Source organism: Malurus melanocephalus, unplaced genomic scaffold, assembly GCF_030028575.1.
Source record: "Malurus melanocephalus ecotype Western Australia unplaced genomic scaffold, MMel_1.1 scaffold_19, whole genome shotgun sequence".
Classification (NCBI taxonomy): domain Eukaryota; kingdom Metazoa; phylum Chordata; class Aves; order Passeriformes; family Maluridae; genus Malurus; species Malurus melanocephalus.
Window position 1 is genome coordinate 4,546,654 of NW_026623251.1, and position 22,198 is coordinate 4,568,851.

A 22,198-nucleotide genomic window follows, 5' to 3' on the forward strand; every position below is an offset into this window, starting at 1 on the left:
TTTCTTTGATTAGCAGTATTTTCTTTAAACTATGTGTCTTCTATTCAGTGCTTGGAGACATCCAACATGGCTGCCGCAACTTCAAGAATTGTTYAGGAAAATGCTAAAATTCTTCATCCAAAGTTCTTAAGACTGAGTGCAGTGAAACTTTTCTGAATACTTCACATAGAAACAAGTTTGATCCCAGTCAAAAAAAGCCACTATTTCTTGGAAATATCTGTTGCCAGACCTGAAGCATCTGATCCAGCTGTGCTGAGGGAGCCTGCCAAAACATCCATAGAAGATCTGGGAGCTGCCGCCAAATCAAGAGACATAAACAAGAACRACTGCCAGGAACAGCACGGCGAGATATTCTACCCAGGGGAGAAGGCGCCAGCCTTACACTGATCAGACACATCATTGCAGAAAACAACATAAAATTAAATCAACTGTTACTGGAGACATGGCTCAGGAGTCCAGTTCTTTGGWTGAAATATGTTAAGACAGGAAGTGAGCTAGACTAGCTGAAACAGGACATGTATTTGAGAGAAACAGTACTGCATTTCTGCTAGCTCCTGAAAATCCAGAGACACCAGTGCAATTTACTGGTGGTGGWGCAAGTATTGATAAAATCATAAAAAGTAACCCTCAAATCTGAACAGCCTCACACTGCAATCTACTGGATGCTGGCAAAACTACATCAAAACTGCTGCTGAAAAATGCAAGCATTTAACTACATACTAGCTCCTTCTAAGCTCCTTGCTATTTTGGTTACCAAAACTTCAGCAGAAATAACCTGGCTTCCTATACACACAACAGAAAGGTAACTTCACAATTATTGACATGAAGACTGAACATTAAATTTGTCAGAAAAACATGACAGCCAATAAGTAAAACTTACTTTCTACCTTACTTACTATAAAATGACATAAGTGACATGAAACAGAGAACAACAATTATGCTCCCAAAGCAGTTTATTTATAGTAAAATTTGTAGCTTTCAGTTGATAAAATAAATGTGGAGCAGCCAATATAAAGAACAGCAGCTCATAAAAGCATGTACATGAGAAAACAAATGTTGCTCATTTCTTTTTCATGGTTTCCTGAGGGCACTGGTCCACAATTTCATATTCTGTTCTGTTACTCATAACTTATTTTGTCTGGCTGAGAAAGATTTGAAATGTTGCAAGGCCAGGGCAGAAATAAAAGAATACAGGAATGATTCCCTGCCCCCTCACAGCACACCATCCTTCCCCAAACTTGACAGAAATGTCTTCCTCCTACCTTGYAGGATCTCATTTTCCACCTCTGAGAACTCAGGGGAAAATGCCAGCATCCGAACAGACTACTGGCTGACAGCTGATTTAGGAAAATGCTCGGAAACAGAGCAGTGCTTCCAAGCTCAGTATGTTGCCATTCTTTAAAGTATCAGGCAAGAACACTTGCTGGGAAGATAATTCCAGCAGAAATACAGGTCCATTTCTTCAGAAACTGGCAAATAAAACTGCTGTTTAAAACKACAAACTCATAAATAGCTGTCTCCAGCACACACCAGTCACAAGCATCACATTTGCTTACAGAACCACTGCACACCCGTACTGAAACTGTCACACCAGATCAGATCAGCTGACGGTAGCCTACTGACCTGACTAACCCAGGCTAATGCTACACGCTGCAGAAAAAACATACAACATCAAAGATACGGATGCAAAACTGCTAATAAGAAGCCACCAAGAGCTTTTTCCTAATTCTGACAGGGACTGCTGCATTAGGTTTCATATGTCATAATTCAGGCAGATTATACAGAATACAACTGGGGGACATCTTCCCCATCCATATGGAAATTTGATTTYTGGTTTTGCTTTTTTTAATGTTACRAAGTTTCTCTGACAGCACACAAAAATGTATTTACATAGTTTGATAAATGTAAATTGCTATCTTATGTGGGTTATGAACATGAAGTGTTAGAGATACCTTCAAGTAACCAGGACTAGGTCCCCTAGTCTTGAAATACAAGAAATCTTCACATAATATATGCAACTATTCCTTTAGCTGAACCAATAGCACTAAGCTTTGTAATCATGCTTCTAATGTAAGCCTTTCCACAGCCATAAACTGCAAACTCCATTATGCATACATTTCACATTTTTCTGCACTCTTTGATATAAGATCAGTACCACAGCAAGGCCTGGGCAAAAAGAGTATCTGCCTTAAGCATTCCTCTGAGAATTCCCTGAAGGAGGAGAAAATACACTGGAGCCCTGCGGCTGCTGCTGGCCAGAAAACTGGCTGCATCTCCATGCTAGCGGATTAATTGGTTRCTACCAGAAAGAGATGAATCAGATGGCAGAACGCATGTCTTGTGCTAAAGCAGCCCATTTAAGATGTGCAAATCTAAATGCAATAGTGATGTAGCTATTAGTGTGCTTTTAAAATTATATACCAGTGATATTCTATTCCTCATCTGCCTGTGTGCATAATTTTAATCTTATTTCTACTAAATAAACAGTTTCAGTGGCTTATTTTATTAAAGAGAAGYAGGAATTATCTGATAGGAAAATGATAATGTTAGCATGATTGCTTTGCAGTAGTACCATAAATATACGCTTTATTCAAGAATTTTAAAGGACATTTTACTAATTAAAATAATTTAAACTTGGCCTAAAATAAATGAGTTGTGCAGAGAGATTTCTGAAAAYATGGTAAGAAAACAACTTGCTTTCCTCAGAAGTTAGAATAACAGGAAAGTATATGTAAGAATAAAATGGTAAGCTGAGTACAAATGATTGTACTGAAATCTCCATGAGCAAAGAAATACACATTGATTAACTGGTAAACACAAACATTTTTTCACTCATACAAATAATCTCCARAAGATATTCTTGTAGAGTCTATCGTACTGAAAAAACTAAAAATTTAGCAAGATTAAAAACTAGTAATTATTAGACTGAAGACAGTTATTCAAGATTTCAGCTGTCATATATTAATAAACAAAGCCACTACGTTGAACATAATGAGAATACATTGCAATTCTGGAGTGTAATCTATTCCGCTCAGTGGAATTTTACCAAGTATTCATTATTGATCAGCTACYGGTTTTGTTAGCACGTTTTTGGAGCTATACTATTTTAGCTATTGTTCTTATCATAATGCAGACATTTAGACTAGCGGTTTTATTTAGTACAGTATTATTTTTCAGTTTGAGAACTGAGTAGATACAGAAAAAGTATTTCTTGGTTTTGTCAAATTCAAAGGCAAAATCAAGTTTCTGTATTCAGCATTTCTTCATCATGTACACATCACTAAAGCAGCATACCTTTCCTGTTTAAGCGCATATTCCAGCATTTTGATTCTTCGTACTAGATCCTTCTTCAGATTCTCCTGTCCCTTCCTTTCACCTTGAAGAAAGGCAATTTGGGCCTGCAAAARAAGTTCAATTTAGAATCTGCTTTCTCAAAATCATTCATCATAGCTCTTAAGTGTGTGTCTCTTCCCAAGCTATTTTAATATTCATTTGCAGAATTCCAAAGAAATTGGCTCATAAACAATAAACACTTAAAAAAACCCATAGAAAAAAAAACCCTTCAAAACTCCCCCCCCATTAAAAAAAAAAAAAAAAAAAGAATTCCAAAGAAATTGGCTCATAAACAATAAACACTTAAAAAAACCCATAGGATAGATAAGCCTTCTAAACTGCACGCTCATTACAGATCAAAAAACAAAATAAAAGGAAAGAAAAAAGATAAGAAATAAAGCAATTTTGGGTTGTTTGACAGGGTTTGTTTCCTCCCTTGGCTAAACATTCAATTAAGGATAAGGAACGGATAAAACAAGCATAAAAAAGCCTTCAGAAGATAAAAGTATTTACCAACAATAAGCAAAAGAAGATTAAAAAGTATTTCTGCTCACTAACTGAAGTAATGTATAATTAGTATACTGTTCTACAGATACATGTTAGTATTACATCTACATATTAGTGAGAAAACCTGATGTAAACCATGTTCAGCTAAAATAATAACAAAATAAAAATAAAGCCCTGTTTGTAATACAGGGTTAAGTGTTAATTATGATACTTACTAAAATAGGTTATGGAAAGTTCTCCAGAAATACTGTAATTAAGAGAAGGAAAAAAAGGAAAACAGGGGAAGGTATTTTGGTGAGGGAGACAAGGAGAGAAATGGTACATAAGTAAATAAAAGTCAAGTAGAAAATGGACAGCTAACCTCTATCAACTTCCAGCACAGAATAAGTATGTAGCTGCCTGTGAAGCATCTCCTTTAAATAGAAAATTATGACAAATGCAAAATACTAATTCCTAATTATAAAGGAAGAACCACCTGCTTTTGTATCCAAGGCTCAAATCAAGTCCATTATAAGAGGCAAGTTCTTGTGCTTGCTCAACTCATAAGTACACTTTCAGACAAAAATACCTACAAGCAGTCACCACTTCATGCCTCAACCTCGCCTGCCATTTTCTGGATCAGAAGCTTTCTGCAGCTAAGTCTCCAAGAATCTCATTTGTCTTTTGAGAAGCACAAASGGGATAAAAGGCAATTGGTCGAGACATCCACTATTGAATATGAAGACCAAGAAGCCTTTCATTTAAATAAATGCCCAGGAAAGTCAGGGATTAAAAATGAGCAGGAATATCCTATCCTCACCTGTCAGAACCTTGCAAGCAGTCCCCAGATATTTTAGTTAATAGAGATAGTGCTTCCAAAAAGTAATTTATCTGACTGCAGATTTTTACCCCAAGGCAAGAAAAAACAAGAGTCTGTAAATATTGTTTTCTCTCCACCAACTATAAAGGGAAGGCACACAACTAACTTGGTTGAATTTAGAGGACCAGGCAAGAGGAATCTTACTCGGAAAAGCCATTTGTTGGTGGCCAGCAACAGCAGCTGCTCTAAAATACCACAGCAGCTGACATAATTTCATTGCTTAAGTATAGCCAGTAAACAGCTTGACAGACACCTGAAGGATCCCTAACTGCTAGTTACCAACTAGACTGGCCACTTAATGACAAGAGAAAAACACTGGCTGCTCTCTAACGAAGTCAGTCTTCACCCTCAATACAGGAAATACATTTGAATTCCAAAAAATGTCAACTGAATCAAAAGAATTCTCACTCTGGCATCGAGAACTGCAATTGAATTCTAATGTCAATTTTATGCTCAGGTTTAAAGAAAGGCACAGAAGAAAGAAACGCTGGTGCTGGAGTCAGCATTTCCTACCCTAAGGAATGTAACTGTGCAAGAAGCATCTCAACTCAATAAGGTCAGCATCCCTCCCAAGAGGAACATCTCAGGCACATRKAACTTATTTTGCAGTAACTATACAGACACACAGATTCTCTCTTCCTATCTCCAAATAGACCCAGCAGAACTGAACATTCTAAACGTTTGCGCTTCTAGCTAAAAGTGAGAGAACATCAAAACGCACATTTAAAAACAGAAGATCATGATGTAAATATGTATTTGGCTGGAATGAAGACCATCCAATGCCATCAGGACACAGGCTGAAATGATCTCTTATGTGACCTGCTGTCTGCAAGCAATTTCTAGCCAAGAATAAACTGACTGAACGCACTGGAATGAAGCAATTTTACCCGGAAGGTTGGCAAACAACCCGGCTCCCGCACTGTTATACTACAAAGGTCAAACCAGCATAACTGTGCTAACAATTGAAGCTAAAGTCATCTTCCACTGKTAGGAGGCTAAACAAAATTTTAAAATGCCACTTCTCAGTAGTTTCAACAGCTTCCTTTTCTAAGAGGGAAAGACTTAAATGGATATGATTAAGAAATATCATACAATACCTCCCTCCTTCATGTGGACATCTTTTGTTGTCAGCAATATGTCCATGTTCTTAGTGATGTCTCAGAACTTTCCCTTTTATTGGACTTTCAAGAAATCCTTGTGCTTCTCACTTTAAAAGCATGCAGCAAAAGCAGTCAAATCCACAGCCCAAGAGCCATTTCTCCAGTCCCATACAAGCTTATTTCTAGGTTCTTTCAAGGTTAATAAATATATACTTTACAGTTAGGTAGTTTTACTGATACGTCAAGAAACTGASACTAATTTTGCTCTCTCCTTGGAGGCTGCACAATTTCTAGTGCAGTTTGTTCATGCTTTTCTTCCAAGTAGCATCCTTATGTCTAATACTGACTATTTTTGAGAAATTCTGGCTCTGAAAGTGAGAATACTTGCACTTGGTCATTTTCATAACACAGAAAAAGTAAAGATAATATTCCCTCTCTTTTCCACAGGACGTAGGCAACCCTTATCCGTCATTCATAAAAGTATTGAGTAATTACAATTAAGTCAGCCTCAGTGGACAATAAACATGAGTTTTATACATGCAAGCTTAAACGTTATTTAAGAAATTCCTAATTATGATATTCAGGCTTACTTAAATTGCATGTAAAGAYAGTATTAAAATAATAACTGAAATTTTATATTAACAATAAAACTCTAACAGCTCATATGTCTTAAGTGGATTTCATTTTTTACAATGTTTGGTAATTAACTGAAATTATGCAAAGAAACCTAAATACTCAAACCATAAAACAAACAAATACTTTGCAGATAAATGAAAACTGAATAAATGTGTAAACTGGGTTTAAATATCTAAAATGACAAATTATGACACCCAGCAGCATTTTCTCAGTCTCTAGAACAAAACAGTGATAACTTGTAGGATCACTATTTCCAATTAAAATACGTAGACAACATCTGTCTAAATGTCTGTGCAAACATTTAATGTGTGCAGGAGGTCTGGGTTGAAACATGATGAAAACTAAAACTGAACTACACAATTACAGTTTTCTTTCTTTCATAAATGACAGAGTTTTATCAATAGACTCAGTCTCCACAGTTGACTTCCCACAGCTGTAGCTTTAGCCCGAGTCAAATCTGAAGTCTGAGCTACACCTGAGGGAGTAGAGGAGCAAAAGAGATTCCCTTCCGTTTTGAGTTATGTGCAACACTGTTCTACACTTATGTTTTGGCCACTCCTGGAAAGGTTTGCCAAAAATTTCAAGAATTTGCAAATATTCCTAACAAACAGGCTCTGCGACAATTGACCTTCTAGGTAATAAGGTTAAAATGCATAAGTTGTAAGCCAGTCTTTGCAAACCTCAAAATYGCCTACAGGGATCACGCAAAACCTCATATTGTTCCTTGCCTTATGGGTGGGGCACATCATCTCCATAAAGCACCCAGCCCCGCTGGCTCCACAGCAACAATCAAGGCAGGATCCGCCTCAAGTTTATTCCAGGCTAAGTGCTACAAGTTACTGTATTCCAACTCAACTGTGAAATTAAAATCAAGAGAGTAGGAGAAAACAAGATAAACCCCAAACAAATAAAAAACCAAACAAAAAAACTCCACAAAACCGGAGAAAACACTGGAAAAAGAGATTCCTGGAACAGTATATTTCAGTTGCAATTGTGGAGTCCAGTATTTTTTTTCCACTTTATCTCACTGAATTCTTTTGTACAACCAACTGCAACATAAYCTAGAAGTGTCACACACATCCAGTCCAAATTACAGCACTGTAGCTATCTTAACTATTCCACTTCTCTACTAAGAGATTTTAAAAATAACATCTACTCTACATTAAAAAAAAAAAAAAAATTCACAGGCAACAACACTGTTGTTATACGAAATTCCCCAAAGACTATAAGGTCACAKTACTGTGAAGCAGACAAAAAGGTGAGATGATGTTTTAGATAGCAGTGGSTTAGAAACAACTTTTTAAAATGTTGTTGACTTCCTAATACAGGCTTAGCAGCCATAACAACATAAATAATTAAATTACACCTTAATAAGTCCAGATTTTACCAGTGTTTAAAAATTTACACTGAAATATACACTTCCTAGAATCAGCAACCACAAAGACAAGGATGCTTAGAAGTATATTATATAGAGACACCTTCTTAGGCTCACACCCTGACACTACCAAATAGCAGGAGACAAAAAAATACATAAACTTAACATGAAATTTTAAAAACTACACATTCAGCTAAACAACTGATTCACAATTAGTCACATCAATTTCTATTAGTCCCTGAATTTTACAGCTACTTCAAGTTAAAAGAAAATTGATTGGTTTTAATTCTTAAGACTCAAAAATTATAAAAAGCCTTTCTGCACTTCTCTAAAGTATTTATCTTAATATTTTACAGTAAACCTCACTTCAAATTTATGGGCCCTTGAAGGTCAACAGACATCATCTGATGAAGAGCTACTAAGACACACARTTTTCTACATAATACTTCCATAATTCAACAAGGTTGAGAGAAAGAGAACCAAAAGAAGGGGGGAAAAGGGCAAGAAAAGTACTGCAAAAAAATGCAGATAGCTAAAATAACTAAATACATTACAGAGATGAATCAATCCGGAACARTGTGCAAACCGGTCCACCAAGATCTGCCAGAAGAATTCTGCAGGCTGCCAGGGTACTAAGTATTTTAGATTATAGTTGGCTCACTGAAGCACTACATATTTAAGTATATTTGTAAATAAATATGTAGGTATGCCCAGGGGGTGAGAAGGGCRGCCGGCGGGGGGAATATCAATGGCCTAGTACAACGAAGGAACTATTCTAACAAACAGCATACTTCACATCACTACACATACCTACTGGCACTCTGTGCCAAGAAAGGCTAGGAAGCTTTTGTAATTCCTGCTGCCATTTAAGAYAACACCAAACTGAAGTGGGGGCACAGGCTCAAACAAGTGGCAAGCATGCAGGCATATTTAACTTTACTCCACACAGAAGTACTTCATCCCATTTATCCCTCACATGCTCACGCTGGATGAGAGTACCTCATGAGACTAAGGCACAACACAATCTGCTATTGACACATTACTTTTGTTCAATTTCTCAGAGATGTCCTAAAACTAGCATCATAGCTAAACCCAGAAAAACCATCCAAAAGAAATCAAAGATTGAGGTTACAGCAAAAAATACAGTTGAAAATGCCATTTATTTACATACTTTGTYTCTGTTTTTCAAACAACGTTTTCAAAGAGAAAAAAAAAAACAAATTCACTAAGATTGAAAAACTCATAATAAATAATCCAGAATTGATTCACAATTTATTCCTGGCCATACCTTGATTACTAATTTAGGTATCTCAAAAACAGGAAGACTTGTCTTTCTGTAGTTTGAAGTGTTTCAATAGACAGACCTCTGTTCAGGAAGCCAGGTTTCTTTTATTCTGAGTGCTGCCTTTCACTGTTCTAACAATGGTAAACATCGGAACAGTTGCCAAGCAATGCATATTATTCAGYTCATTTAATCATTCTTCATAAGCAAAAGTTTTCTCTAAACCTCCAGTAACTTCTGTGATACACATACTTAAGTTGTGAATATTAACTTCKTTTTTGACCAAGAGCATGTGCCATGTAGACTGATAAAAGGATAAAAAGAGTGCAGCTTTTAAATATTATGTAATTCTATAGGCAACACTGCAATGGCATGTCACAAAATAATCACTTATTATGAGCTGGAGTCTAAATTGCAAATGCTCAAATTCCTTTCCACTTGCTGTACRAGAACGGCAGAAATGCAGCGACAGCAGTCAGCACCAGGACTGATAAACAGACTCATGGCCCACATTTAAACTGAGACAATGGAAGTTCACAGGCCAAATGAATCACTTGGGGTATGGCAAGACAAGGGAGAAAAAATCTGGAGGAGATTTTTTAGATTTGGCTTCAGTAACAGAAAGAGGAGTGAACCAGACTTGACCACACAAGCATTTGCAGAGGCAATTGGCACAGTACCATTCCTCACTCCCACATCCAGGATCAGCTACTCCTTGTACTCAAGCATGCATGACCACTCTGAACTGACTTGGGCATCAAGTGAAACAAGTASAAAAATAAGTGATTTTGCTCTCACCTCCTGTTTACAAGCTTGGATATGAATATCATGCATGCCATTTTTGCTCTGATGCTTTTGCAATCTTGCCCTATGTGACTGCACTAAAGGGAAACATATTCCTGGCTAAGAGTAGAAAAAATGCAGTCTTTCCACACTGCAATCTTTAATTTAACTTCTTTATTGCTGGGTTATTCTCAAAACACTCAATACTATTGAGCATATAGCAAACTTTTTTCAAATAGGAAAAGAACATCTGTATGAGTTCATCTACAGGCCCACAGCAAACAGGTCAGTCAGATAAAATGAACCTTTGTTTTCATTTTTCAGACTATTTTTATTTCTAGTTTACTGTCTGCAAAGCTTGGATTCTGAAATTATTCAAAAAAAACTCTTTCAGGTATTCAAGCATTTCTCAGCRTTTAAAACTAAAACACAAGAATCTCTCATCTACTTCAAAGTCAGTTCTTGCCACTTTTTAACTAAGAAACTCAAAAATGAAGACTTGACAAGGTTTGCCAGTCTTGTGAAACCAAATATATGAGTAGGTTACTGACCAATACTTATCTTCTTAGAAAACTGTGTACTGGTAATAGTTTTAGTTAATGTTTGGTATTTGTACAGTCTTACTTCTTTTASCATTAAATTAAGATGAACCAAAAGTCTCAGGCAGTTCATGTGATCTTCCTCGGGGAATTTTACACAGACTGTTCTAAAATTAGTAAATAAAGTTTCCGTGTCTACTGAAACGTCAGTAAAGGCTAAGTTATATTTGCAACTTGTTGCTCCAACAGTGCCAAGTTACTTAGCCCTAATGAAAACAACTGCCATGGACCAAGACCCTCAACCAAAAAAGAAGAGCTACATTTTGACTAGGACAAAGAGATACTAATTTAATTATAATGTGCACACATATAGACACATGTTTCACCATAGGCTCACCTAACACTGAAAACCAAAGTTTCCCATGTAGAATATAGTAATTTATTCCATTTTTGCTCAATTTCACAGCAATCACGAGAAACAGAAAAATGTCTTTTTCTTTTTGCAAGTACAGCTTTCCAGGAAAAGTGTTTGAAAGCTTTAAAGACCAACTGGAGACAATGTAACATTGCAAAACTCTCTCTRTTCATGATACGTCAATATTTACAGSAGCATTTTCCTAAAAGATTTAGGCCTATCTAAGAAACACATTTTTATTACACTTAAACTAAATTGCAGGTTTGACACGTATGAGAAGAATTGGAATATCTGATGCTAGGAAATGGTCAGATGAATTGTGCAATTAAAAAAATTAAGATCAAACTATAAAAACCCTGCAAAGRACAGTCTCATCAGTCTGTACTTATATTCTACTTCTACAAATTTCTGAATTTCTGAAAATCACTGAACATTTACTCTCACCAGTCCTCYTGGCTTAAATGAAAGAAGCCATGACAACGTATCAGTGATTATATTGGAATTAACTGGCAAACATGCATATAAGCAGAACAGCACTGTTTTTTCAGATGAATCTGGCAAACAGAAAGTTTGCTGAAAAAAGACTGAGAAAGAAAGGGTATCTGGTAGTCACCAAGGCCCATTTAGTATAATTCTTCCCAAATAAACACATCTCAGTATTGTGACTACAGCTTATTTTCTTCTGTCTTTCTTTTGATTTATCTGATGTATATAAAACATTAAAGTTGAAATTATTGCTTTTCTGCAGTGGAGATGTATGTAACATTAATCACTAGTGGTTCTTTTGTACTATCTGCCTTATGAGAAAARTATTTTATAGAAGACTTTTACAGCACTTCTGCCAATTCATATTTCATTGAAATTCTCAGAAATTTGACCCACATCATCGTATTTGAAAATCTTATATAAAACTTCCTCAATTTGTATTTATCTTCTATTTTATTGGTTGAACTGCATCTTTACGACTTTTCAATTAACTTAATAACTGATTTCACCAACTCACTGCTCATTACTTTTTCTCTAAACAATGTTTTTCGATTATCCAGCTATCAGAATGACTTCTAACTAGAAATTTAATCCAACAAGAGGACCGTTATCTAAAAGCCAACAAACTGTAAATATCAACAATTTCTGAGTCAAGTAACAAACGTCCTAAACTATACTATAAATAGCCACAGCCATCTGTCTGATTTGCCCCTTCTCCTCTTTACTTTAACTTGTCTATCTCCAAGGTCACAATCTTACCATGATGCATGCCTGGTTTCACCGCCTGCCTCTTGCAGCAGGAAAGCAGCAGCAAGGGGCAAGATCCCCACCSGTGACCCTCCCCTAGAGAGCAAACATTACTAAATCAGACTTCCATACCCGATCTCAAGTGCTTATCTATTACTTCCATCACATTCCTTCTATTACAGCTGTTTRCTATCATTTAACCACATTTTATCTCATTTCATTATCTCTTTCCCTATCATTTGGGTGGTGGTTTCTTTTTCTTTTGGCACTGTCTTACAACRACTATTTTTAACAAAGCTGTAGAAACACAAGCACATTGTGTCCACCCATTCTCCCTAACTTCCTTGCAAACCTTTTCAAAGAAAAGTTTACCCAGGAACAATAATTTTCATGTAATGTTATCAGGTCCCACCACTCATATGGAGTCTACTACTCTAAAGAAACAAGTTACTAGGTTAGAGGAAATGAAAACTTCAGTAGTGAGGAGCACAAAAGCTAGAAAATTCCTTAGCAGGATGGGTGGYTGTCCATACACGCAGTTACACACAGTATAGCAGTTTGCTGCAATTTAGACCATTTGTGAAATGCAGAGAAATGCCAGAGTCTGCAAACCCACACTTTTGCCAGAAAAATGTTTGTCAGAAGCAAAACTTTCCACAGCAACATATGCATTGCTTGTAAAGACAACATTTCTTGTCAAAACAAAAGCCACACACACCCCTTCTGAGCTCATACAGCCCAGAAAGAGCAGACCTCAACAGCTTTGTTGCTTGCTGGGACAAGGACATGCATCGGCAGCACTCAGCTCTGCGGGGTCCCAGCCCCAGGGAGAGAGTCCCYGTCGCCTCTCCCCTAGGGGTGACAGATGGCTAATTAAAAGGGAAATCACACCCACAACAGTCACTTCCAACCAGTCAGAAGACGTATGGTTCAGGCAAGACACCGATATGGGAGGTAGTCCAACCCCTGCTTGCCCCAAGCAAAGATATGGATTTCAGTGTCCTGCATATGCATTTGATCAACCCCTCTGCTATTTTCAGATGGGCTTGTCCAACACATAATGACAACTCTGAAATGTTTCTGTGTCAGTCCAGAAAAATACAGAATGGAAAAAAACTGAAGTTTAAAACTCTTGCAGTGCAGGAAACCCTGTCTTGTCAACTCTTCCAAGCAGCTGCTAGAAGAACCCAAGAAAAAGAAAATTACTAATTTCTGGAAAGATATTAAAACAGATTATAATGCCATAAAGCACTGTTTGTGAATACTTACATGAGGATTGATAACATTGGTATTTATCCTAGTTCACAGGGCAACACAAAAGTCTATTCTTAGAATAATTTTTCAATCTGCAGATGTCAAAGTTCCATAAACAGAAACCAGGCATTTAAAGTTAAATATGTAACCAGCAGATAAGCATCATGGGGAACCCCATACTAATTTCTTTTTATTCTTATTTGATATACGTARCTTACTAATGAAGCATGCATAGRTATAAGTACTGAAGTCCTCTCTTGCCTTGAATAAGCAAGATTATATAAYAGAGGCAACAATAATTTCAAAAGGTTCAAGAGAAATAATCAAAAAATCAGAATAAACATGAATATTTGAAAAAAGAAAAATGGATAAGCAAAATATAGGCACTATAGGAACAAAAACCCTGAAAAGGCAGTATTAGACCAGTAACTAAGTACAGATTAGCTGCCTAGCCTGCTAGCTCACATATATTATGACTTTGGGTGTGTGTCACCTCAACAAGCACCACAGAATGCCAACAGAAAAGTATTCTACCTGAATATGACATTTAGTTTCACACAATTAATTAGAAGGATAAAAAATAAAAAGAAGCCCAGAGAGGAAGAAAAGGAAGACAGGAAATCACAGGGAGACTGATTTACAAGGTGTTTTTTGGAGAGAAGGTATAGCGAAACTAACCAACAACTACAGAGCAGAAGCCAAGCACAGTAATACTGTGGCATAAAGTATCCCAAGTATTTTAATATCATGGCAGGTAAGGAACCAGAGATAAAAGAAGTCTACATCCAAGAAACTAGATGAATTGCAGGAAAAATTAAGGGTTACTAAGACCACCATATTTAAATAGGTCCTTTACCCCAAAACCTCCCAAGAATGGATAATCTAGCACTGGAAGTTGCATTGGACAGAAGTACAATGAGGAGCATTGCATCTTTATCTCAAGAGAAACTGTCCAACCTCAAATTTCCTTGTTCTGTTAAGTATTWCCAAATATATAGGCCAACAAAAGGCTTCAGAAGGAGCACAGACCAGTCTTTAATTAACAMTGCTCATGCTTCAGGTGTACAATTTCTAAAAGCCATCCTGTAGTTGTTGAACCCCTACCACAAACCTCTCACATGGATCCAAGAATATTCATTTGCAAATGGCCACAGCAGACGTTAACGCCTGATGTCTGTAGAGATAGCCAAGAATTTTGCACCTTCCTGAACATGACTCTGCAGCAGATAAATGCTGTTACAGCTCGTGGCAATGCCAGCCACAGCTAATTATAACTTTATTGAGATGTTTTGGCAACAGTCAAAGGCATTCAAGCAAACAACTTGTGATGGGGTTATCTGCCCCTGATAATACATGACTTCTGYAAATAGTCTAAATACTCTACTTCTTTCATCCTGTCTTATCCATAACACTGAGCTTTTGAGGGATACCTGGGGGAGGAGGAGGAACGGCATGCTGTTCGAAGGACATGATAAATATGCAAAGTGTTACTACGTTTAATGCACAGGCTAAATTTCTTAGGTCCTGTAAAATAAGTTTGGTTTTTTTTTTTTTTTCTCCAAAGCAATATTTGATATCAGTATCAGCTATGAATGTATGTCCAGATATTTATGGGCCTCCACTGGATATATGACACGTGCGTGATGTTATTCCTATACATAGCTAAGCTAGCAACTTTCTACACAGCATTTAGTGGATGTAGTGTATAGAAATATGATTCAGTTACCAACCAATTTCTCACTGAATCACTGAAGTTAAAATAAAAATTACTCTCTTGACCTCATGTCCACTTCCTTTAAATCCCTACAAGGGAACTCTCATTAAAGAACATCACATCTGCCACTCTTCTCAGAGTGGCTGGTTAATGTTAGTACAGAAARTAAAATTAAAAGCATGAGAAAAATAAAACCCAAAAACCGAAAAACAGAGAAGTGGTTTGCATTGCTAAACAGACTCAAGACTCTCTTGACAAAGAGCATACTTTCAAGGAAAGACACAAAAAGAAAAGATGGACAGGAAGAAAGAGACAAAGGAGACTTAAAAAGGAAASCAGTAGACACTTCAGTCTCAAACATTGCCAAATGAGAATCAAACAGTAGGCTGCTGGTAGCATGGCCAGCGTCAAGGTATAAAACGGGGATTGTCTTGTAAACAACACCGAAGAGGAACGAAGGTTGCATTATTGACTGTTATTGGAATTGATGCAACGTGCCCATCACTGAAGAATCTGACAGCAATGGCTCTAGGCCAGCAGCTTACAAGTTCTTTAACCACAAGATCACTATCGGTCCTTTCATGCATTAATGAGCGTATCAACCCCATCGCTTTTCAAACGAAAACACTACATAACATGCCCCATGGTAGCGAAGGGGATCCAGCCGGTCCCACGGACCTGGTCCCTGTGCGGGCGGGGCAGCACCGAGGGCCGGGGGCGACCGCGGCACAAGCGGCCGAGCGGCGGCACAACGGGGGCGCGCAGTTCGCCGGAGGCACATTTTAACAGGGATTATGAAACTGGTKACAAGTTGGGGCGGCCGACCCTGAGGGGCACCCAGAAAACTGCGGGGAGGCGGCGAGAGCGGCGCAGCACGCAGGGGCCGTTCCCCGCCGGGCCGCTCCCCGCCGGGCCGGCCGCCACGTCCCACCCCCCTCCCGGCCGCGGCGGGGGGCGGCCGCCCTCGGGGGCAGCGAACCAGCCCAGGCGACCGCTCCCTCTCGGCGGAGAAGACAAGCCGCGGCAGCGCCCAGAGCGGCCGCTCCCCTCCGGCYGCGCAGGGACGGGGGACACGGAGGAGGGGCGGCCGCCGGAGCCGGGGGTGTGGGGGGGTAGAAGGTCGCGGGTGTTACCTGCAGCTCCGCCCGCTCCGCCTCCCACTCGGCGCGCTCCGCCTCGAAGCGGCCCCACTCGTGCTGCAGGAAATGCAGGATGCCCGGCACGCTGTATTGAGCCCGGGACGCCGGGAGCGGCGCGGCGGCTCCGGAGGCTGAGACCCCCCCTCCTCCGCCGCCTCCTCCTGCTGCCGCTGCTGCGGCCGCCGCTGCCGCCGCCTCGCCCGGCTCCAGCCCCGGCCCGCCCGCCGGCGGCGGCAGCAGGAGGGCGTTGTTGTTGTTGTTGTTGCTGAARAAGACGCCGGGCCCCGCTTGTTCGTCCATGGCCGGGCCGGGTCCGCCTGGCTCCCCGCCGCCGCTCCCGCCGCGTCCCGGCAGCAGCAGCAGCAGCAGCAACAACCTGGGCGCGTCCCGCCCGCCGTCACCGCCTGACAGCCGCCCCCGCCCGCTGCTACGGCGGCTCGGCGGGGACAGTGCCGGGGAGCGATTCGCCCCGCCGCCCTCCCGCGGCATTCTGGGAAATGTAGTTCCGCTGGATGGCTAGGAAGATTCCCCGATGGCCGCCTTCTCCCTCTGCCGCCCGTAATTCCATGGATGGCATTCAGGCGGCTGAGCCTCTGCCTCCGGGCGGGGGCGAGTGAGCCGGTGGGAGGGGCAGAGCAGTCCCAYGCTGCAGCGAGAGTATGGGTTAATGGTCACTTGCACCTCCGAGCGGGATTTATAGGGCTTGGGGTCTGCCGCAGCCCACCTTTGGGACACGGCAAGGGCAGGTGTCTCGCAGCACTTCCACGTGCTCCGGTCGGGCCCTGCCCTTGCAGCCCCGGCTTGTCTGCTCGCTTCGTCCCTGTTGCGAGCAGCGCTCGGGTTCACACCCACAAAAGCTCTAAACCCTGCCCAAGGCTACAGGGGTTTCTTGAACATCGTTTACAATGCTGGAAAGGAGAGCGACACAACATTTTTCAGGAACTGCCTGTTCAGCGTGAAAAGGGAAAACAGGATACTGCGGGACCGAGCGCGCAAGCTGTCGGCAGCACTGCCCTGTCCCCATGGCAGGAAGGGACGAAGCTGAGCTCCCCTTTCCACGCCATGGGCGCACCAGCACCGGAGCATCAGCCTGTGCCGAGGGCTCCATCAGCCAGTGCCGAGGGCTCCATCAGCCAGTGCCGAGGAGGGCTCCGTCAGCCTGTGCCGAGGGCTCCATCAGCCAGTGCCGAGGGCTCCGTCAGCCTGTGCCGAGGGCTCCATCAGCCTGTGCCCCATCAGCCAGTGCCGAGGGCTCCATCAGCCAGTGCCGAGGGCTCCATCAGCCTGTGCCGAGGGCTCCATCAGCCAGTGCCGAGGGCTCCATCAGCCAGTGCCGAGGGCTCCATCAGCCTGTGCCGAGGGCTCCATCAGCCAGTGCCGAGGGCTCCATCAGCCAGTGCCGAGGGCTCCATCAGCCAGTGCCGAGGAGGGCTCCGTCAGCCTGTTCCGAGGGCTCCATCAGCCAGTGCCGAGGGCTCCATCAGCCTGTGCCGAGGGCCAGGCGCCAGCAGTGTGAAACACGGCGTGTGCCACCAAGGCGGCTGCCATGGTGGCTCCCCGTTCCTGCGGGCGCTGGGAACGGGCCCCGATGGTGCCACTTGTGCCACTTGTGCCCTTCGCCACGCCCCGGGCGCATCAGGAGTGCCCCGCTGCTTTCTCAAGCGCGTTTCCTGTTTCCTTGGGGCTGTTGCGAAACCACAGTCGCCTGCTTCGTAACCCTGCTCGCCGAGGTAGGGCTGACGCTGGTGGACGACTCTTTGGTWAAGAGCGCTAAGGAAGCTTACAGAGAGCATCGGAGCATCAGAGCGGAGCGAAAACACAGAACGTGATCTGGGGGACCTCGGCAAGGAACCAGCGCAGAAAGAGGCTCACCCAGAAAGGAAGGAAACAGAAGAGAGAGAGAGATGAAAGGTGTGAAAGGGAAACGGAGCAAACAGTTTCATTAAAAAGCACATTTAAAAGGCCATTGACAAAAGGATGAGAAGGACAATGACAAACAACAATAAGCATTACGGCCATTTCAAGTTACTTCAGGYTTTTTAATCAAATGGAATTTGATGCCAAAATATTGTGTAAAACCACATGATTATACCTTTTTTTTTTGTATCAGGGGCAAGCAGAGAAGCAAACGAGGACTAAACTGAGGAAGGATGWATACAAACGAGTGGTCCATGTTGTAGACAGCCACACAAAATACAAAGAAAAACCTCTCCCTTCTCTATCCTTCTACATCTTATCTAGAGCCATTTTCTCTTCTAACTTTTGTCTATTCTACTGACTTCTTAGTTATGCTTGATTGCTACAGTTCCCTCCCCCGACCCTTAGTTCTTAGTTTTCAGACATCTTGCCAACTAGAGTTTAACCAAAACTTAAAAGTGCTGAGGTAAAACTTAAGGTAAACAAAACCTGATTCTAGACAAAACCTTTCCAAGAAGACATTAATAAATAGACTACCTGGTGGAGGGGAGGGAATCGAAAACAGATTATAAACTTGTTTTCTGTTTTACTTGCAAAATGTGTGTGTTGAATTTTGAACTGGAAGAGTTTCCTTAATACTTTCAAATATTAAATGAGTTTAGAACTTCTAGGCAATATAGATTTGTTATGCTGGAATGACTTATTAGAAAGGGACATATTTCAATCAATTTAACTCCTACTATGATGAAAAAAAGTAGTGAAATTACTTTTCTTCTCATGTACAGCATATTTTTTTTACTTCTGCATCTATTTTTACTCCAGTAGGACAATGGAACAAGACTGGATTGTTAACATCTTTACAAAAAAAAAAGAAGAGATTATAGTATGCACCACGTGCTGTGTCCTCACTTTAGTACTAAAACATTCACTGTGAAATAAAAGCATTTCTAATTTTATGTTAAATATGTTGCACAAAGGAACTACCATAGGGTGAAAGAGCATTGTCTTGACCATTTTGCATAGTTACTCAAAGGGATATTAGATAAGGTCTTACAAGAAAATAGAAAGCCTAAAGGCAAGTATCTATGTAAAAATAGATCTACAAATATTTTAACCAGCTATTTAATCATATTCAATTCTATTTACTATCCCTTTGTTGTATTTGAAGTTGAAGCAGCTGAAATATGCAGTTTTTACAGAGTATACAGAGGAACATCAGAGATGAAACTCAGCAGGCCTAGTAGAGACCTCTAGTTAGGTGACTTCTCTCTATAAAGCAAAATGTATAGAAAGATCCCTATAAAAGCCCAYAAATTCAACAGCTGTGTCAAAAAATTCATGTAAGTCAGTCTTGTATAAACAGGAAAATACATGGTTCTACACTTCTGCCAATAGGAAGGGTGAGGCCTGGCAGCAGACAGACATTGCAGYCCCTGTGCACAGCAAGGTCAGCACAGCACTCGAGCCCAAAGCTCCAAAGTGCCCCTCACTCACCCAGATGTGAGGGGAGGGAGCCATGTGCTTTTGACAAAAGCCTGGGAGGGGAAGGAAAAACTGGAGGAGCCTGGCTCTCACTCGTTTCTGYCCCGAGTCAGTACAGAGCAAAGTGCCCAGTAATTCTGCTAGCAGACTTCMTCAAGGACTACAGGTGTGATATATCCAGAGACTAAAATCGAGCAGGAAGGTTAAATACCTGGGAGTCTGCACAAAGGGCAGAGCACTGACTCATCACATATTCAACCAGTGGCTGGCAGAACAGGAAGACTGCAAACACAAAACACCTTACAAGGGCCAAATCTACACTTACAAAAATGCAGATAGCAGGTAGTTCTCTTTATAAACTCAGTTTCCAGTGCATTCTTTAAAATKTATCTTAGAAGAGATAGGGGATTAGATTCTTTGCATCCTTTATTCATTTTCAAGCATGGAAACGGATTTGAAAGAGATACACACCACATAAATAAGGACAACTCATTAAGACAGCATGCTTGATCATTCACCTTAAGAAAGGCTGAAAATTTTCAATTCTTTTGCTGTGTTGGGTTTTTTTTTCATGCAAGCTGAAATGATGTACGAAGTCTGACAAACCCCTTCCCTACTTTGTTTTTAAAAGGAAAAAATTCATACTTCCACACTTGAAATTCCTCATGGTACAGTCTAAGTACTTCATAACAAGTTTTTCCTCTTCTCTCCATCCCCACTGTGTTAGTGTGTTGGCACAATGGCAGGATAACAATCASCAGATATCAAAAACCACTGGAGGGTTTGGGATAGCTTTTAAAAATAAATAAAACTATTTAGATACAGAATAATTTTTTGTGGATAATTTATAACAGAAATTCATAAATATGATCACAATTTCCTAAAAATCTATACAAACACAAGTAACACCACTTCCCTTGTAATGCATGGATTTCAAGTAATTACACAAAGCTCCTTTAGACAGCCTTTCACATTCAAATTACACAAAATTAGACATGTATGCAGGGATAATGTAATGGTTCTGACTACTTAATGGTCCAAAAATAATAAAAGAAATTCAAAAAAAGCTAGTTTTCAGTTTAATTGTCGGGGTGGAATGTACTGTGGGTGGTGGTTGCCTAGCAGCTGCTTTTGCTTTGCTGGCCTGACTTGCTCGGACTGCAGTTTCTAGACGTGTTTTCAATTCAGGAGCAGCTCCCATTACTGTCTTGAAAGCATGTGGGTAAAGTGGACCAATGTGCATGAGATTCTGAAGTGCAAACTCGTGAAGATCCTTAGATGCTGCAGACGCAGAAGCAAAGGCATTTTCATTCAGTAAATAGGAGATCAGAGTGGGAACAAGAAGAGCAAGCAACTGTACTCCTAAAAATGAAAGAAAAAAAATTAATTATCGTATCAGAGAATAAAACAAAAAAAAAACTTTATCAGTTACTACACTGATAAGGGTAATATTGTTTTCAGAACTGACACTAAAAACTGTAATAAAAATTATCAAATTAAAACAACTGAAATATACATGGTTTCTTGTGTTTTGGTCACACAAATCTTTCTTACCAGGACTGGGTTTCAGACTTCTATTATTGTTCATTACAGTTATGTTGATCCTGACACTTATTTTTGAGATGCTTTTGCACCATCTGATTGCATGKGACTGATGAAAGATCGTAAGATGTAGAGAGCCTATCATATCAAAGAATTTCATAACACTTTTCAGGCAGACAGAAATGTTATTCAATTAAATCTGAGTATCAGCCTCCCCAGCAAGCACAAGTATGCAAGTGTTCACAAAAAAGTCTGTGACAGTTATCTGCTGTGATTTATATTGATCTGGGAGATTCTAATCCAAAAAGTAGCATGGCAGCTATATTTCAGCTAGCATGAACTAGCTAATATATGAAGCATAACCTAATAAGGCCACAACCCAGAATGTCAAAGGGATCAAAAGGGTTGACCTTGGGGACAAAGGAGGCAGCTGAACTTAAGCAACAAGGCAAATTATTGTATCTARAAAGGATATAATTACACCTTCAAAATGTGTAACTTGTTCATTTTAAGTTCAAAGAACTTAAACGTATTAATGGTAACTCATKATCTAAATTTTTTTAGATTACCAGTGCAGTTCATGTTTAATTTTTTTTTCCTTTAATCACCTGAAATACAAAAGCTACAGCATGTAATACTCTATGTGCTAGGCAAGTTAATATATACAAAAGTTCAAGCACTGGAATTACAAAACCATTACAAAACCCATGGTCCATTTGTGACTATGCCATCAAGTTCCTAACGGCAAGATTTCTAAAATGTTCAATATTCTATTTTAGAATTACTAATTTCTCTAAAACACCTAAATACTTACTGTTCTGCTCCTCACCAAGGGCAACCAATGTTTCAAGGACTTTAATTCCTTCCTGGACTGCTAAAAGCTCCAGATTGTTGTTCGGGCGGCTCCTTTCCACAGCTTTCAACTTCTCCACCATGATGGGGGCCAATGAATGAATATATGGAGTTGATAGGGCACGATTGGTGTGTTGGAACACAGAAAGCAGAAGCTGGTAACACTTGGCTTGAACCTAATCAAATCAAGATAAATACATTGTCCTTAAATATATTGATTAACACGGGGAATTCTA

General features: G+C 40.2%; 2 protein-coding genes across 5 annotated transcripts in view; both read right to left on the reverse strand.

Annotated features, from left to right (window-relative positions):
• Positions 1–16,531, reverse strand: part of STRN (striatin) — a 64,091-nt gene extending 47,560 nt beyond the window's left edge. For all 3 annotated transcript variants that reach the window (XM_057389785.1, XM_057389784.1, XM_057389782.1), the window contains exons 1-2: positions 16,164–16,531; positions 3,295–3,398 (exon numbers count right to left, since the gene is read on the reverse strand). In XM_057389785.1, the coding sequence (XP_057245768.1) occupies positions 3,295–3,398; positions 16,164–16,469 (410 nt within the window). In that variant the 5' untranslated portion in view covers positions 16,470–16,531. The remainder of the gene's footprint in view (positions 1–3,294; positions 3,399–16,163) is intronic.
• A 1,648-nt stretch (positions 16,532–18,179) lies between these two features.
• HEATR5B (HEAT repeat containing 5B) overlaps positions 18,180–22,198 on the reverse strand; it is a 56,307-nt gene continuing 52,288 nt past the window's right edge. For both annotated transcript variants that reach the window (XM_057389787.1, XM_057389786.1), the window contains exons 35-36: positions 21,925–22,138; positions 18,180–20,930 (exon numbers count right to left, since the gene is read on the reverse strand). In XM_057389787.1, coding sequence (XP_057245770.1) covers positions 20,626–20,930; positions 21,925–22,138 — 519 coding nt within the window. In that variant the 3' untranslated portion in view covers positions 18,180–20,625. The remainder of the gene's footprint in view (positions 20,931–21,924; positions 22,139–22,198) is intronic.